At 47.2% G+C, this 18357-nt stretch overlaps 7 protein-coding genes across 7 annotated transcripts; 5 read left to right on the top strand and 2 right to left on the bottom strand.

Moving 5' to 3' along the window:
• Window positions 1-850: 850 nt before the first annotated feature.
• On the bottom strand, window positions 851-1881 carry ABOM_004722 (MDR family NADP-dependent oxidoreductase; the record flags this gene model as incomplete). Its single annotated transcript, XM_022531851.1, has 2 exons — window positions 851-1417; window positions 1474-1881. 2 exons carry the CDS (start codon window positions 1879-1881, stop codon window positions 851-853), a joined length of 975 nt encoding a protein of 324 aa, XP_022390368.1.
• A 595-nt stretch (window positions 1882-2476) lies between these two features.
• ABOM_004723 (NADP-dependent oxidoreductase) lies at window positions 2477-3741 on the top strand (the record flags this gene model as incomplete). Its single annotated transcript, XM_022531852.1, has 4 exons — window positions 2477-2652; window positions 2702-2988; window positions 3045-3176; window positions 3254-3741. The coding sequence occupies 4 exons, from the start codon at window positions 2477-2479 to the stop codon at window positions 3739-3741; spliced, it is 1083 nt and encodes a 360-aa protein (XP_022390369.1).
• Window positions 3742-4516: 775 nt separating this feature from the next.
• Window positions 4517-5023, top strand: ABOM_004724 (uncharacterized protein; the record flags this gene model as incomplete). The annotated part of the gene is made up of 3 exons (XM_022531853.1): window positions 4517-4582; window positions 4650-4761; window positions 4833-5023. 3 exons carry the CDS (start codon window positions 4517-4519, stop codon window positions 5021-5023), a joined length of 369 nt encoding a protein of 122 aa, XP_022390367.1.
• Window positions 5024-5813: 790 nt separating this feature from the next.
• On the top strand, window positions 5814-6869 carry ABOM_004725 (cinnamoyl-CoA reductase; the record flags this gene model as incomplete). Its single annotated transcript, XM_022531854.1, has 1 exon — window positions 5814-6869. One exon carries the CDS (start codon window positions 5814-5816, stop codon window positions 6867-6869), a length of 1056 nt encoding a protein of 351 aa, XP_022390325.1.
• Window positions 6870-7188: 319 nt separating this feature from the next.
• On the bottom strand, window positions 7189-10529 carry ABOM_004726 (acyl-CoA carboxylase subunit beta; the record flags this gene model as incomplete). The annotated part of the gene is made up of 6 exons (XM_022531855.1): window positions 7189-7805; window positions 7862-7922; window positions 8509-8601; window positions 8818-9200; window positions 9271-9853; window positions 9912-10529. The coding sequence occupies 6 exons, from the start codon at window positions 10527-10529 to the stop codon at window positions 7189-7191; spliced, it is 2355 nt and encodes a 784-aa protein (XP_022390365.1).
• A 223-nt stretch (window positions 10530-10752) lies between these two features.
• Window positions 10753-12750, top strand: ABOM_004727 (putative pyruvate carboxylase; the record flags this gene model as incomplete). Its single annotated transcript, XM_022531856.1, has 2 exons — window positions 10753-10793; window positions 10845-12750. 2 exons carry the CDS (start codon window positions 10753-10755, stop codon window positions 12748-12750), a joined length of 1947 nt encoding a protein of 648 aa, XP_022390366.1.
• Window positions 12751-13083: 333 nt separating this feature from the next.
• ABOM_004728 (putative inositol 5-phosphatase) lies at window positions 13084-14412 on the top strand (the record flags this gene model as incomplete). Its single annotated transcript, XM_022531857.1, has 1 exon — window positions 13084-14412. The coding sequence occupies one exon, from the start codon at window positions 13084-13086 to the stop codon at window positions 14410-14412; it is 1329 nt and encodes a 442-aa protein (XP_022390372.1).
• Between the last annotated feature and the right edge of the window lie 3945 nt (window positions 14413-18357).

The following is an 18357-nucleotide window of genomic DNA, read 5'->3' on the forward strand; positions in this document are numbered from 1 at the left end:
GATTACTAGAGGCTGCCAGCTCAAGGAACTGGCAGAATACTTGCACAGCGAAAGAATCACATAATCTTTTATTATATTATGTAGATTATTAAGATTATTTAAATAGACTATACTATACTGTCTAGATTATCTATCTAGATTATCTATTCTATACCACGCAGGCGATTCAAAAGCCTGAGAAATCTAGTTATTGCACCGCGTTTAAAAGCCTAAGAAATCCAGTTATTGTACCGTGTCTAAAAGTCTAAGAAATCTAGGCCATACAGACTGTTAAAAAGTCTAAGAAATCTAGTTATTATACCGCGTTGAAAAGTCTAAGAAATCTAGTTATTACACCGCGTTTAAAAGTCTAAGAAATCTAGGCTACACAGACTATTAAAAAGCCTGAGAAATCTAGTTATTATACCGTGTTAAAAAGTCTAAGAAATCTAGTTATTACACCGCGTTTAAAAGCCTGAGAAATCTAGGCTATACAGACTGTTAAAAAGTCTAAGAAATCTGATTATTGCACCGTGTTTAAAAGCCTGAGAAATCTAGGCCACACAGGCTGTTCAAAAGCTCGAGAAATCTAGACAATTCAGAAGCTCTAGAAATTGGCTTGAGATGATTATATAAGATAAAACAGGAATGATGTCACTGGTGAATTCTTATCCAATAATAATCCAGAACTGTGGACCAATCAAAACACAGATCCGATTGAACAGTCTCCTATATTGCTTGCTACGCTTCGCTCCGCTGCGCAATTAACATAAGATGTCTTCACTAGAGCCTCTGCAATCGCATTCAAGAAAACTCTTTAAATGGTACACTTTTGTTGTGTCCAGGTCACGATTATGTTCATATAATACATTTAAAACTTCAAGACAGCTTTACCTTTGTTCCTGCCATAGAAAATACCCACCAGACCCTCGGCTGCGTTCTCGATACCGACAGTCTCATGGGTCAGAGCCTTGAATGTCCCTTCGCTAATCCACTTCTGTACCTTCTTCTGGTGTTCCTCCATGTACGCATCGGCAAAGCCGGGGTTTATGACAATAAACCCGCGCATCTCAAGACTCTTGGCCACAACCTTGTACAGATTCTTGATCGGGTGTGGAGCACTGTTGTACTCAGAAATCATACCACAGGCAACGATGCGGCCGAACTGATTCAAGGCGTCAATGGCCGCCTCAAGATGTTCGCCTCCGACATTTTCATAGTAGATATCCAATCCCTGGGGAGCAAGTCGAGCAAGGGCACTCGTGGGCGTCTCTTTCTTATAGTTGAAGCCACCATCGAATCCAAGCTCATTCAAGATAAAATCCAATTTCTCATCCGAGCCCACACTACCAATGACTTTCAAGCCCTCATGCTTCGCGAGCTGGCCAACAACTTGACCTACAGCGCCACTGGCAGAGGAGATAAAGATCGTTTCACCCTGTTTAGGTTTACCGATCTTATAAAAGGACGAAAATGCTGTGAGACCAGGCATACCAAGGCGCCCAGGAAAACGCTCAGGTCAATCCTCATGGGGTTTTGGAGGAGGCGGACTTTGGCAATCGAGTCTTCATTCAGCGAAACAACCTCTTGGATTGGGATCTGGCCAATGACAATGTCACCCTCTTTGTAGGCAGCATTATTAGAGCGGAGTACCTTAGCGATACCAAAGCTGTCAATTGGTTTATCCAGCTCAAATGCCGGAATATACGATGTCGCGTCGGCAGGTCTCATGCGACCCCGCATGTAAGGGTCGAAACTAGCATATAAAGACTGTACAACGATACCGTTCTCAACGGGAGCGATATCCTTATCGTATAAAGCTGGCTGGATGGTCAGATCTTCCCCAGGAACAGGATATCCTTGGGGGATCTGTTTGAAGATCAAAGCCTTGTTGGAGCTCATGATGTGGTGATATTCGAAAGACAGGAGGATATATTAAATGGATTTTGACTGAGGAGGGTGATGAGCGAAAGGGATCAAGTCGTGGGATTCCCCTGTCCTTATATAAATAATGGTAGGGCAACGTGGGTGGCTGAAAAACCACCGGAGACATTTCAAATCCACTCATCGAGAGAATTTTCGAAGTGAAGTGAATAGGAGAAGCAAACATTAGTCAGAGCACCAAGATGTTCGCCCATGTTCCAATACTCTGACATGGACCCTGAAGATCAAGATGAGTAAACGTGTGCGTGGTTATAGTGGGTCCTGGCGGAGGATTTGATCTGACCGTTCCCGACGGCAGGAACCGGTTCATAACCTCCACCATCTCATTAGAAGGCCGCAAGGCGGAGTCGGGGCGACATTCTGTGCATGAATAGGCTATCAAGAACTTAATATATTTTTCTCTTTTATTTACTTGAAGCTTCCAGTGCCAAGGATTGATAAATGTAACCCACTTCCGAGCTTACTCGTTCTTTAAAATACGTCACGGTGCCTGCATTTCAAAGCCAGTTCATCGTCTCTGACTTCAATTAGCTCTGTCAAACTATAGCTTAAAATGCTATCGATCAACATCCCTTCCTACTCTGGCCCATCTGGGTACATACTTTCCGAGCTACCAGCACCGGAAATCACCGACTCAAAAGATGTTGTCATTAAGGTCCATGCTGCCAGTGTGAATCCGGTTGACCTGAAAAAGGCAGAAGGTGTTCTAAAGGCAGCGCTCAAAGACACGTATGTTACGCTCTTCAAAAGTAAGGCGGTCATAACCAACATAAATCAGGTTCCCCTACAAGATCGGATACGACTGTGCTGGCATAGTGACCGAAACCGGGCAAAGTGTAACCCGGTTTAAACCAGGAGATGAAGTCTATGTTCGATTGCCAGAGTCACATCGGGGAGCATGGAGTGAATACGCTAAATGTCCGGAAGAATTCATTGCTCTGAAGCCACCATCGCTTTCTTTCGAGAGCGCAGCCGCCATTCCACTGGCAGCAACCACAGCCTTTCAGGCGCTCCAGAAGTACAATGGTGACCTTGCGGGGAAGACTGTATTTGTGCCTGCAGGATGTATGATCCCTCTTTTTTTTGCCTCAAATTGGCGCGCATATCTGACAACATTTCAGTGGGCGGAACGGGTCTATATGCATGCCAACTAGCAAAGCATGTTTTCCATGCCGGCAAGGTGATCACAACGGTTTCGACGTCTAAAATCCCGAAAGTAGACGAACTGTTAGGAAAGGGAACCGTTGATCAGAGTAAGACCCCATCCTACCAGCTAGCCTCAACCCACTTATACTCCCTATCATAAAATCAACTGCTAACGCTACTGAAGTAATTGACTATACGAAGTCTGAACCAAAGGACGCTATCCCACACGGCTCGGTTGATTTTCTGTTCGATACAGTTGGCCTTTCCATGGAGTATCTATGTCTGATGCGGCCGAAGACCAGCCGAATTATCTCAATCTCAACCTTACCATCGGGAAATCTACTACAGGACTCATCGGTTATGCGACTTCCTCATCGCCCGACTCTGCCTTTCATCTATAAACAAGCATTAAATTTGATGGATGCCGCCCGTAAGCTGCGTGCACGACGATACGGTGTGGAGTACTCATATATATTCCTGGAGCCCAGTGGGAAAGACCTGGATCTATTGCGCGAATATGTCGAGATGGACCAGTTGAAACCAGTGGTTGGCACCACGGCTAATATGTGGGAGATTGAGGAGGTGCGGAAAGCCTGTCAGGTTGTATACAGCAACCGCGGTGGTCTGGGGAAGGTGGTTATTAAAGTTGTCAAGCCCGAAAATCCGCAATAGCCTCACTTGCCTGATAGAGGCTACACTCGGCCTTTTTGTTAGATTCCTTTTTGAGTCTCTCGTTTGGGGTTATTTATATCCATATTGTAATATTAATACGTTAAATAACGTGCTCCCTAATTGACATGTCTTGGATTCTGCTCTCATCCTCGCCATCATCAGTAGGGAAGTCCTTGAAACAAACAGTATTCAACCTCCTTTTGAGAGTCAACAATAAAAATCTTGGTCTTTATGTAGCATGTACCCACTGTACCGAGACTTATGTCAAATCCCCGTTATCAGTTCGAACAGATGTAGACTACGTGGATAGCAATCATATACTACTTTATTCCTCTGGCCATCGTCTATCAGAAGGTGGCAATTGGGCTGCAGACATCGTCTGAAGATGGCCAATCTTTGAGGTCGTATTAGAGATTCAAATAAAAATAATCGGTCTTCACTCTTCAGCAAATTCCCCACAAAGGATTGTCCGTGGTACCATTATTTTTTAAATATTAAAAAGTAACAAGGGTCCAGGCCACTGTCAGACCTCGCAAGCCACCCCCAATTTGGCTAGGCGTGGCCCCAACCCTGGGGAAGCTTAAGGCCGGCCCCGGGGATAAACACTTGATTACTTACTCCACCTCTACTGATTCAACCTAGGTAATCGGGGGAAATAACACGTTCATCCGAGTTTCCATCAGGAACAAAGAACGTTTATTATATCTAACTCCCTAGCCCTTTTCCATACCACTCCATACTGCTTAATTCATTTCATACCTGACATATCGATACTATGGCAAACCCAGCCCACCTGAAAGCGGCCGCATACGGCTCTCTAATCCTGGCCCTTGGACATGCAGTTAGTAACTATCCAACCCAATCCACAAAGTCCAATATATACAGAAAATGGTCTAACAATTACACAGCTCTCCAGCCGTAAATTCATGCGATTGCGACGATTCCAAGAATTACCCAGTATAGCATATGTTTGCAGCACCGTGGGATGGTATCAAGGGAGTGGCTACCTGGTGCTAGCTGGTATGTATTCGCTTTTATTCATGCATACAATGTATTTGCCAGCGCTCTAACCGACTTATTTTTTTTCCCAGCCTTGCTTAATCTCCAATGGTCATTGAATCCGCAAGCATTAGATGAGCCCCTGAACCGTGCTATCGCTGGTTTGCTCACTTTGATTGCTTGGGGTAGTTCGGTCTCGTATCTCTGGGGAGGGGTGAAGTCAAGTGGTCTCATCACAGCGGCTGCAGGGGCGTTCCAGGCTTGGGCGGCTTTCCGTGGATAGAGTATTGAAATCTGGATGGTAGATATTGGGGATGATATATTATATGGATGTTGTTTCAATGCTGGTTCATGTGCTATATTAGTAGCACAAGCGCGACTTATTTGTGTCAGTTTGGCAATATAATAATTCCGACGTTGTGCTAAGAATCTAGAAGTATCAACATGAATTGGCGAATATACTGTTAGGGCTATGTGGGCTTTAAGTGAAGTTCATGCCGGGATAAGCGCTTGTAGATAGAGCCAGAGAGCACTAACTTATCAAGATTGCGACTTTCCATGTGCGCAAGGGGTCGTTCACTGTATTGCCACTCTGCAGGTCTGAGATAAATTCATACGCTAAGGTAGCCCCTGGCATGATTGAACCTTTACTTGGCCCGTGTTTCGTTAAATTCTATATGACGTATGGTTCTAGTATATCGGGGGAACTAACTGCCCGATCCCGAGACTATTGCCTGGTAGATGATGATCTGGGCACTGAGGTTCTAAACTCCCATGTATATGGTTACACTGGATTTTTTTTGACGGGATTCCATTCAATGTACCGCGGCGAGAGGCAAACAATAACGACCCAAAGTTGGATTGCGTGTTTGTAGGGGGGGGGGAAAAAAAGCCATGATCGAGCAAGCTTTCTGGAGTATTCACTCAACACTCGGATATAAATTCCGGAGCCACCCATGTATTCAGCAAGCCTGAAAATATAGGGAAATTGAGAGAGTAACAGGCACCACACTCTATTCGGTAAAACAGAGACTCTCATTCTCACTGTGATACAACTCGAGTCATACCTGGACATGACAGGAGATATATGCCTCGTGACAGGTGCAAGTGGCTTTGTGGCCAGTCATGTTGTCCAACAATTGCTCGAAAGCGGCTACCAGGTCCGCGCGACGGTTCGCAGTATAAAGAACGAGAAAAAGGTCAAGCATCTGCTCGACATGCAGGCCAAATGGCCCGGGAAGTTGACTTTGTTTGAGGCGGACCTCCTGAAGGCAGGGTCGTTCGACGTCCCAGCCAAGGGCTGTTCGGTGGTATATCATATTGCCTCACCCTTTTTCATCGAGAGTCGCATCCGTGACGGCCAGAAAGAGGTGATTGAGCCGGCTCTCAAAGGAACACAACATGTTCTCGATGCGGTCCAGAAATGCGACACAATCAAACTGGTCGTCGTCACATCATCCGTAGCGGCCATCTTTGGGGACAACGCAGATGTGCAAGGTATGAAGGATAACACACTCTCCAGCGAGTATTACAATACCACCAGTACCGTCACACACAATGCCTACTCTTATTCCAAAGTGATTGCGGAGAAGGAGGCGTGGAAATACTACGAGACACAACCGAACCCTCGGCGCTGGAGATTGGTGACAATCAACCCTGGACTGGTTTTGGGCCCGTCGCTCTCTCCCACTTCAGAATCCGGCAGTTTGTCTCTACTTGATCAGCTGCTCCGTGGCGAATTGTTTTTGGGGGTTCCAGACCTGTGGTTTGCTACTGTCGATGTCCGAGAGGTTGCTACGGCTCACCTTCGAGTCGCCCAAACCCCAGATTCGCACGGTCGGTATATCTTGGCCGACAAAGATATGCACAGCTTCGTGGAGTTGGCTCGCATCCTACGCTCACTTGCTCACTCCAGCCGGATTCCAGAACATAAGCTTCCAAATTCATTGGTACGTTTGTGCGGACCGTTACTCGGCTTAAGCCAAAAGTGGCTGAAATTGAATCTGGGTGTCAAATTCGATATAGACAATAACTCTAGTTTGGAGGAGTTAAAGATCGCTTACCGACCGTTGGAGGAGACATTAGCAGACCATCTTCACTCTTGGACTGCGCAGAGGAAGGCGCATTAAGAGCGCCGGGTCAATAACGATGTCATGTTGGGAGTGGTTTATCCTAATAACTTTCGCTTTTGTGTGTCATTTTGGAGTAGACATGGAAGCAACCGTCCCCCGACCCTTATGGGTGTCACTGGCTGTTGCCCCGCGATGGCCATTAACTGTTCATGTCTGAAGCTACCTTGAAGGACTAATTCAAATGATTATCACTCTGATGGCGATTACAATCGGTAACGCCTTAGGACATAGAAGAGAATTTTATATATATAATTACAAGATATGTATATGGCAAAATCTGAAAGATTTAATCCACTAGGAGCCCGTGTCCTGTCCCTCAAACCATCAGCATACCCCCAACTACCATGGCAAAGAGACCCCATTGCTTTATGGTACCCCGAACATGGTCAGCACCATTAGTCTCTCCACCATCGTCACTACTACTACTACCACTATTGTCACTATCACGTTTGGCACCTGCATCCACCCAAGGCTGCCCCGGCAAAGTATCATTGCTCGCAGCAATCTCAGCGGGCTTGAGCAAGTCGTTCTCCAACAACTTACAATCGACTCTATCGTCCGACTTGCTAATAGAGTTTGTAACGTTGACAGGCAAGTCGAAAATGGTATAGTAATCTGTTCCATTCCACTTGAAGGACTGATGGATCGAGATATTGTATGAGCCCCGTGCGGAGCCAGAACCGCCGTCCCCATCACCCACTAAGCACTCAGGCCAGTTCCAGTTGACGTGCTGGACAGTGGCTGACGGGTTAATCTCCAGGACAGGACCGACATAGGCCTTGGAGTTGGGCTCTGTGCCATTGGAGATAGTGAAGTTGTTCGAGAGCTCATTGGAAGTAAGGAAGACCGTAATGTCATGGAATTTCGTGGAGTCGGATGGACTGGAGGTCAACCGGCCGTTTCCAGAGATGTCAATGGCTACTTGGAGACTGTCTGTCACAGATTCATATCAGCATATGTGCTTGAAAAGGGGGTACATGTATCCTTACCTCCCCCGAGCGGAGTATAGGGCTGAGGGGAGTCGATAATCGCGAGCCCGGGAGTATACACCTGCCCGTTGATTATGGTGGCCATTGTGTTTTCTTTTTCCCTTAATCAGGTATATTAGAAATAGTTCCTCCAATAAGTTGGTCCCGTAACTCAGTCGGTTAGAGTGCTGAGCTAATAACTCAGAAGTCGAGAGTTCGAGCCTCTCCGGGACCATTCACTTCCTTTTTTGGACGGTTGTTCGGATATGGATCACACCTCGCTTCTTTTTGTCTCACACCCTTTGCTTCTTTATTCCTCGCTTATACCTTTTCGCTCTCTGTCCTATTTGGAATGTTTGTGTCGGCTTCTCTTGGTCAATCGCCTAGAACTAAAGGGAAAATTTCGTTGCCAGGTACCACCAACCTCCAACCATAGGCGGTGGTGTCCGAGTCTTTATATCAACGCCTGAGAGAGTTGCCAAGTTGTAATTTCCGAATATCCGGTCACTAATTTCTCCACCTCTTGAAATTATATGAACTAGTTAAAGCAATACTCTGAAAACATCGATCATAAGTGCCGGGAGCTACCAGAATAGGCTAGCTAGTTATATATTGATTCAAGGGGTCAATCCGTGTGGCTTTTTCGATGCGCGGGCTAATCTCCTGACCATCATTAAAATATATACATTGGCGTTCTCTGTTGGGTAACAGCCACCACCTTCCTTCAGTATCACCTGGAATAAAATCAAGCTGACAGCCCGCTATAGAAGGGGTTTGCTAAGGTGTCGCACTTAATTGTATCATGCATGATATTGATATTTTGCTGTTTCAGTTGAATCCCACAGCGCAATTACCTGATGCGGCTAAACCATGGCCCAAGGCTAAGAGAACATTGGCTGAATTCTCCCAGCAGCCCGATCTGCTAATCTCTCCGGTATCATAACCTTATACACATGCTGTGCCCATGCACAGCATACTTTTCTCGTGTCTTTAGGATCAATGATCTCCTCTATGCCGAATGCATTCGCTGTGCGCACCGGATTCATCAATCGCCGGTATTCTTCATCTAGTTCCTGGTATAACTCAGCTTTCCGGCCTGCTTTTTCTGCTTCGCGCAGCTCATGTCGATGGGCAACTTCGATGCCTCCTTCGAGTGGCAGTGATCCCCACTGTCCTGATGGCCAGGCCACTTGCATAACCGGGTCACGGGCGCCTAGCATAATGCCGCCAGCCACACCGTACGCTCGTCGAGTGATTACATTGAACATTGGCATTGTAGTTGAGTAATAGGCCTTTGCTAGCTCAACCCCCCATCGCATTGTCGCAGTGCGCTCGGCAGCGGTGCCGATGGCGTAACCGGCTGCGATAATGTTAGCGGGATTGTCACAAAGTAAAATGGCATAGAAGAGATAATATATGAGAGGACTTACGAACGTCAATGAACTGCAACACGGGCAGGTTCATCACATCACAAAGTTTCAACAACCTCGTTAATTTCTGGCTTCCAGCTGCGTCTAGTGCTCCCCCATTCACTTCGCAATTCAAGGAAACTACTCCAATAGGCCGCCCGCCTAGCCTTGCTAGACCACCGATAGCAGTGCGACCCCAGAGTGCGCCAATCTCGAACCACGAGTAGTGATCAACCACGCTAGTGATGATGGTTCGTGGGTTATACATTCTCGTCTGTCGGCGAGGAATAACCTGACGTAGCGCCTCATCCTCACGGCCTTCGGGATCATCACTGGCGACCACAGGTGGCGCTTCTCGGCCACAGTTAGGCAGAAATCCTAGGACAGTACGGATCTGCTCGTAGCATTCAGCTTCATTGGCAGCGAGATTATCTATTGTCCCATTGGCGCAGTGTATCAGGGGGCCGCCCAATGACTGGAAATCCAGCCCCTCTTCAAATGTTGCCCCTTTGACTACCTCGGGGCCTGCATTAAAGAGCGAGCCTACATCTGCAGCCATGACAGAGAAGTGGCAGGAGACGACACGGGCGGCTCCAAGGCCAATCTATTACCGGTGAGCCGCGTTCAGCCGAGGAAAAGAATGGGTAGACTGGAATACATACAGCTGGCCCAACTACTGCTCCCAGATTTGGAATGCCTTGATTCAGCTGATCCACCACATGTTTGTACATTGACACGTAGGGTAGGTAGCTCCAACCTGCCTTGCGAATGGTAGTGACACTGCCTCCACCTGAGCTGCCATCGACAAGCTTCACAACGGGCAACTTGAGTGCTAAAGCTAGTTTCTCCAAGTAGATTGTCTTTCCTGCAGTGGCGCCATCTGCATGTCCACTCCGGAGAGAGAAGTCATCTGCGGTAAGTAGTACTCGGCGACCACGCAGTTTCCCCATCCCCTGAACATTATTGCTCGGCACGAATGAAACGGGCTTCTCCCGCATGGGCCCGGTCTTCTCCCATGTTACTGTGCCGGATAACGAGCCAATCTCCTGGAAGCTATCGTGGTCGAGGAGCTCTTCGAGGCGTTCCCGCACCCAGAGTTTCCCTGATTGCTTCTGTCGAATGTAGCCACGACGATTGATGTCGGGTGTAGCGGCAATCTTGCGGAGTGTACTGATTTGGGAGCGTACATCCGCATAGTCGGGAGGGAGCTTTTGCGGCGAGAGATGCGCAGAGACCTGGTTGAGTCTTTTGGTCGCTATTGATGACTTGTCCTCTGACATTGTTCTAGCCTGAAAGTTATTTGATTATCGCCATATAGTGATTGACAGTATCTGTTGTTGTATGTATTTCTCTCCAACCAATACCCTAACCCTTCATGAGGGGTAATGATCTCATTCGCTCCGAGGTCCGAGGGCTGAGCTCCACGCAACAGAAACAGTGAATAGCGCTGTACTTGACCATTGCTGGCCATGCATTTTGTTCAATATAGCTCGAACTGCAAAAATGTGTGCTCAGTCTATTCAGAGGCTCCTGGTCGCAAACAGGTATTTCCTAAAGGTTCATGCTGTATGAGAGGATTTTGTCTAACAAAGCAGAGGCGAAATCGCTGTCCGTATTCTCCAAGCTGCACGCGAGCTTTCTCCGTCAATTGAGACATTTGCTCTTTATACAGATGATGACCGTTCTCACTGTGATCTTGGCCGTCCCCACCACGCAGTGCGGGTACCGTCTGCTGCAGCCTACTTGGACATTCTGTTGCTCGTTAACCTGAGCCGCGAATACCACATTGACTTTGTGCACCCCGGATATGGCTTCCTTAGCGAGAGTGCAGAATTTGCCAGTCGTATGCATGATGTTGGAGTTACCGTCATTGGCCCTGGACCCGAGATCCTGGTCTGCACAGGAGACAAACTCAAAGCCAAGCAGTTGGCAATGCAATGTGAAGTTCCCGTCTTGCCGGCTATGTCAAGTCCCACCTCTGACTTGGTAGAAATATGCACGTTTGCGCGGCAGGTTGGGTATCCCATTATGATCAAGGCGGTTGATGGTGGAGGGGGCCGTGGCATCCGTTTGGTGCGGCAGGAAGGCGAGCTGGAGCATGCCGTGCGGGCAGCAACTAACGAGTCACCATCGCAGACAGTCTTTGTGGAAAAGGCCGCTGTGGATGGATTTCACCACCTTGAGGTCCAAATCGTGGGTGATGGTATTGACGTGTGTCACCTTTGGGAGCGTGACTGTAGCTTGCAGCGTCGTTTCCAGAAGGTCATTGAATTTGCTCCGTCGCTTATGCAAAGCCGGGATGTGGTAGAGCAAGTAGTGAACGCCGCCCTTCGCATGGCAAAGGCAATTCGATACCGGTCTCTTGGAACGGTCGAATTTCTAGTTCACGACCACCGAAGGGAGTTCTATTTCCTCGAGATCAATCCTCGCCTGCAGGTGGAGCATACCATTACTGAGAACATTACCGGTGTGGATTTGGTGCAGACACAGCTACAACTTGCTATGGGATTATCGCTCGCCCAAGTTGGCTTGCTGAAGGACCACACAACACAGACTCAGGGCCACTCTATCCAGCTGCGATTGTGCGCCGAAGACCCAAGTAGGGATTTCCACTTGAGTATAGGTAAAATCACTGAGTTTGTTGTACTGAGTGGTCACGGCGTTCGTATTGACACCCATGTTGATACGTCAGGATCAAGCCCCGTTACGGTTGGAGCAAACTTTGATAACATGTTGGCAAAGATCATCGTCACTGCGACCAGCTGGGAGGCAACAGTGTCGAAAGCCCGGCGAGTGCTAACCGATACCAAAATATCTGGAGTGCAGACCAATTTGAATCTGTTACGAGGAATCCTTTCCCATGATAACCTTTTGACAGGACAGATCGATACACAATGGCTGGAAAGACACCTTGGACAGGTGATCCCAATTGGAGAGACGATTGCTCAATCTGTTCGCCATGAAGCATCTGCACAACCATTTCGTTCGCTCATGATGCCGAGTAGTTCTTCATCCAATCTTCTATTCCGTCCTGGAGATGCATGGTCAATCACCCTAAAGCCCCTAGGGACCGTGGAGCAGCGGCAGCACCACCTCCAACTCACTCGAGTTTTGCAAAATGATTTTCCTACTTCTATGGCCGCAGAGGTCAAATATACCACTCCGTCTTCTTCCATGGCCTATCAACTGCAGCTGAAAAGCACATCTGCAACTGCATCTGCTCTAGTGTCATCTTCTCATCGCCGTGGCGATGTGTACAATCCCCGCCATATCGTGCTTCCTCTCTCTGGGAAGTTGATTGAAGTCTTGGTGGCAGCTGGGGACCAGGTGGTGGAGAACCAAGTAGTGGCATTTGTAAAGCAGATGAAGATGGAGCTTGAGGTGCGAAGCCCACGAGGCGGCCGAGTTCAGTGGGTATATCAGATGGATGAAGAGGACGAAGACGTGGCAGAGGGTATGTTGTTGGTGGAACTAGAGGAAGAAGTCCGGGGCAAGTTGTAGATAATGGATGAAACCATTGAACATGGACAAATGCCTGAATGATACAAGTTTCTTACTTTCAAAGACAGGGATAAAAATTCCACTGGAATGATATAAGCTGAACAAAACTGCTCTTAAGAAACAACGTGCAAAACATACAAAATCTCCGATCGTTATCGATAAGGATCCACTGATCGTCACATGGATGTCCCAAACCATCAATCCATGGAACTGGTGGAATTGACAACCGTCCCGATCGCCGATAAGTTTTAACCCCAGGCTTCATCTCTATCACTACTGATACCTCCATACATATATTATTCAATACTCGATCGCACTAGACTTGCGCCTACTATGGAGACCCTTACACTCTATATGCTCACTTTCAATTGCGCCCGGAATCCAGTTGACGTCAACCGTTTCGCCCATCATTTCTTCGATGCACTGCCCCTCACCGACAGTTCAAGCGCTTCCACGCCGCCGGACCTCATCGTTCTATCACTTCAAGAGATCGCCCCTATTGCATATGCATTTCTTGGTGGCTCTTTTTTGGCACCATATTTTGCTTCCCTGAGCCAGGTAGTGGAGCGCGCGGTGTCTAAGCGCTGGGAGACACATTACGTCAATATGGTCACAGACAATAGTGGGATGACGGGATTGATGGTGTATGCTCGATCAGATGTGGCGGAACGTATATCTTCGATTGATACTGCCCGAGTCGGGTTTGGATTCCAACAAATGGGCAACAAAGGCGCGGTTGGGGCACGACTGACCTATGCGACGCAGAAAACGCCTGACGACACAGTAGACCTGACCTTCATTGCTGCCCACCTTGCGCCCATGGAGTATGCCGTACGGCAAAGGAACGAGGATTGGCGTAGTATGGTAGAGCGATTAGTATTTGATCGTTTGACTGTGAGAGCCGGGGAGAATGCTGAAACAGGGGGCGACTCCGAGAGTACAGCCCTGCTAAACGGTTCTACACGGAGTTCCGGCGATGATTACCGGGGTATTTTTATTCCTACGAGTTATCTCTTCCTGGCAGGCGACCTTAATTATCGCACGTCTAATGCATCGCCACGAAGCGAGGATTGTGCCTGGTTTCCGCAAGCGGGCGTGGATCCAGCCGACCCCCGTCATTTCTCCCGCTTATTGAAAGAGGATCAACTCACCCGAGAGATGCGACAGTCTCGAAGCTTCCATGGCCTGTCAGAAGCCCCAATAGCCTTCCCCCCGACGTACAAATACACAAATGCTGCGCGTCAGGCTGCAGCTCGCAGCAGCGGCTCACAGGAGTGGCTATGGACCAGCACACGCTGGCCTAGTTGGTGTGATCGTGTGTTGTACCTGGAAACTTTGCCTGGCTTGGGCGAGGAAGCACGGGTTAGGCCCTTAGAGTATAACTCTCTGCCGCTGTTTCCGACGTCAGATCATCGCGCCGTTGCGCTCTTGGCTTCTGTTCCTGTGCCGTCAAGGCGTCCAGCAGATGCAACGCAGTCAGCAATCCCGTTTCGGATTGACCCGGAATGGGCGAGTAAACGAGACGCCGCACGGAGAAAAGAGCTCGTCGTAGGCTGCCTAGCATATTTGGGCTTGACTTGGGAGGGAAATGGTCTGTTGGTGGCCTCGGTAATTGCAGTACTGGGGGCGTGGCTTGTGCTTCGATCGCTGTTTAATGCCTGAACTTTACGCAGCTTAGGAGCATACTGACAGTTGCATTAAGATCTTGGCCCAAAACATTCTGCCCCATGTCGATCATTCTTGTTCTCTTGCCCAAAAAATGCCATGAACTATGAAAAATGGGGCGACCAGTTTCACACTCAAACGCCGGGGCTGGTATCTGCCGTGCCCTGTTGAGATTGAATCAACACTCTGCAGCCTACACAATATCTGATACTTGCCCCAGAGTACAGCGGCAGTGCGACTGACTGTCATTGTGTCAAAGCGGCGGTGCATCATCTGTTTCATGATCCCAAGACAAGCGTTCTGTATCAAGCGTCAGTGCTTCATGGGTCAAACGAGCCCAAAGTTGATCTAGACCGGTCTGGAAACAATGCCAAAGGTCACTAGAAGGAGGGTTGTCGATCGATATGAAGCGGCTCAACCACGGAGGATTCTCCACTGAGCCAGCCAAAATATGGTCCGTTTCAGCAGAACTTACTTAGTATAAGCACTTGCATTTGAACTGATTTGCAGTGTTGGTCCGTTCCACGCCCACTAGCCCAGTGCTTCCTATGTCACGTCCCAGTTCCCTTTTTTTCTTGATGAGCACTGTCAGACCGGCCGATGGATCCCTACTAAAATAAGAACCAAGCGGGCAGGGCTGTTACAGAACCGAATTTTCTGACATCTGTCGGGGCGCTGGCTTGTTCGTGATCTAATAGTGGTGGTGGGGACTAAAGAGTCATTATTTTTTTTAGGGTAATTTGTCTTATGATTTGTACTGTACCCTCTGGTAGGAGATGCTGGCAGTGTGATTATTTCAAACATAGCCATGATGAATATACTAAGCAGGTAGTTGACCCAAAAACGGGAAATGGGAAACAGTAAAACAAAATGAAAACAAAAATTAATTAATTAATTAAAAAAAGCACATTTCCTTCCTCTTCCTCTCTTCTTTTTGAAATATACAACTTTAAACCCCAAATTAACACTCCCTCAAGCTTGCTCCTCCCTTCCGTCCTCTTTTGTTTCTTTTTGCTTTTCTTTTTCTTTTTCTTTCTTGCTTTTTTTCTTTTTCCTCTTTTTTTTGGCAACTCTCTAATCCCGTTTCCACTCCCACTAGGGGCTCCGCTTTTTTCGCTTAGTGAAACCCCTGCAACTAGATTGAAATGAATTATTTTCTGTAGATACTACCACAACTTTCAAAGGGCATTGGAGTGTTGTGCACATTTAGGTTCACATGCGACGGATCATCAAAGGATTTGAACATACGACAATAAGTCCAGATACTATACTACAGACAAGTTGATCCATGACCTTCTCAACGTATACTCTGATTGGAAATCTATCCGATGTTACCGAACGCTATTATAGGGAGGCAAATCTGGTGACCCTGGTTTATTTCATTTTATCTAATTGTAATTCTTACCCTTATTTGTTGAGATAGTAAGATAGACTAGCGGTCTAGAATCCCCAGTGTTGATATCATAATCTGAGTCTTTGCCAGCAGACCGACAAAATCATAATCTGATATTGTGGTAGGCAGCGCAACTACTAGTGGTATAGTATAGGGGACAAGGTGGCACATGATCATGTCAAGTGACTACGATGGTTGTGTTCCCCTCAACGCCCTTCAAAGCCCCTCACTAGTAGTAAATAGTAAGAGGGGTGACCATCCATGACCATCCTTCTTTCATCCATTCAATGCCACCGCTTCAGCAAGGAATTCGAGCAATAATGCACGATGACGACAGACAAACTTGATTTTTGTCCGCGAGGAATCAAATCAATGCATTCGTCTGCGAGCCCCTCGGGATTTCTCTTTTGTCCTTACCGAGGGATACTTAACACTCATCCGTCTGACGTGAAGCCTGATCTTTGTTTATGAATTAAATCCCGAGCCAGGCAGAAGGCTATGTTAGCTGTTCACAAGGCGAAGCCGTTGGTGGCTGGATGGAAGGAAGTACCATGATGGCTTCTCATGTTACTCTCCACTTCGCGTACCCAATGATGCGGATGTCGGGACCATTCAGCGTACTAGATTGTATGCACGGTTGTCCATTACGATTGTTATTGATAAATTGTGTTTAGGAGGAAACATTGAACACAAATAGTAGATTCAAACAAGATGATCTACAACGATGGTGGGTGTACTCACACAGGGGAGAGAAGAACCAATTCAGATATCTCCAGTATTGTGTATTTCCCCCCCCCTTTTTTTTTTAACCTCCCATGGGACTCTTTGGCTCCTGTCGTTGAGACAAAACAAAAGAGCAGGCTCTAGGGTTCCTCTCGTTCATTTTCATTGAATTGTTAATCCAATTGGCTGATATACACAATTCCCGCAATTTCCGCCAAGAGATGCCCGTTCAAGATGCAAGATAAAGGGTGACAGGGACAAAAATTGTTGAAGAAAAAAAATAGAAAAAGAAAGGGAAAAAAAAAGAAAAAGAAAACTAGCGCTTTCGCCGTCGACGTTCCAGAAAGAGTGGAAACTTTCTTGGTGCGACGGTTCGGCCCAAGATCCAGATTTTGATGGCACCGCTCCATTAATGCGAAACTTCCGCGACTTCGGCTACTGGCGTCAGTGGATCAATCGGTTGCGTTTCGAGCGACCTGCTGTTTATGCCCACAGCTGGTACCCAATAATCCGACAAGATTCGTATTCTAACTGTCGTGGCTTTTTTCTGCAAAGAGTGAAAATCAAAATGATCTCTTCTGACACGGGCCCACGAACCCCTGTAATCAAGTCATCGTTCTTCCCGTGCTTGTCAACAATGCGAGTCATTGGAGAGATCAAGATGTTACATGAGGAGATTGTTCGGGAATTGAGTGACTCTCAACAAGGGAAATGATACAACTAAATTTTTTTACTCCTTTGTCCCCTTGCTGAATGATCAACCAAACCCGGAGACTTGCGGACTCTTTTTTCTCCCTCGGCTCGCGGATCGAATGAGAGAAGACCATTTTTTCCCTCCTTCAGTGGTTCAGCCTCGAAGCAGCCAGCCGGGAAACGCGGAGCCCACCGTTGGAACACCAGCAACCGTTTTAAAGCCAATGACCATCGCAGGAAACATAAGTTCACCCGCCAAGGAAGTCAGCTCCTGTCGGTGATGCCCAGGATCCATCCAGACCTGATCGGCTGCCTTGTGGTTTCAATTCAATGAGAATACCCCGTGAGTTTTCACTGGCTCGAATTCTTATTACGCAAGATAATAATATCAGTAAAAATAATAATAAATCATGCTAATTAACCCACAACCAGGCGATACGGCAATAAATGATTATTTTTCTTCGATGACTGCATCAGAATAATATACGACGGCTCCATCTGGTCCCCCAATCCCGCCCGCCGTCTACCTCGATGGCACCGAAGAAAAACGAGAAAAAAAGAAAATTAAAACGAAAATTAATATCTCGGGCTATCCTGTGAAGGTTGTGATTTTTCATAGGTCGATTGATTTATTTTATAATTTATTGTACAGCCCTCTCTCCTGATCTTCAACCCGAAGGGCATTTCGCTCGGATCTCCATCGCCTATAAATCCCACAGGACTTCTCGAATCTTTACTTACCCCTGGTATTGATTTGATTTACTTTGGTGACCTTGTCACTCGCTGCATTACTTCTTCGTGACCGTTGATCGTCCGAATTCTATTCTAACCTCCTTCCTTCGTCCTCCGCTCCTTGATTGGATTCTGCTTCTTCCCTTGACCGTCTTTGCTTTTCCTCGGAATTGCCCTCTTTGAGACGGCTTTTGGTGGCGCAGCCCAACTTTCAACGCTAAAGCACCCAAACGGACCCTAGCGGTGCTTTAGCTCGCGATCCTTTTTCCCTGCTTGTCTTGCTGCAAGACAACGGTTTCAAGATCTTGACGTAATAGCCGTGTGGCTTTGGATTTCGGACTAGTTCGATTTTATTGTCTTTTTTTATCGCGCTGGCTGCAGCCTAATTTTTTTTTTTTTTT

The sequence above is a fragment of the Aspergillus bombycis genome (genome assembly GCF_001792695.1).
Source record: "Aspergillus bombycis strain NRRL26010 chromosome Unknown contig00030, whole genome shotgun sequence".
Lineage (NCBI taxonomy): Eukaryota > Fungi > Ascomycota > Eurotiomycetes > Eurotiales > Aspergillaceae > Aspergillus > Aspergillus bombycis.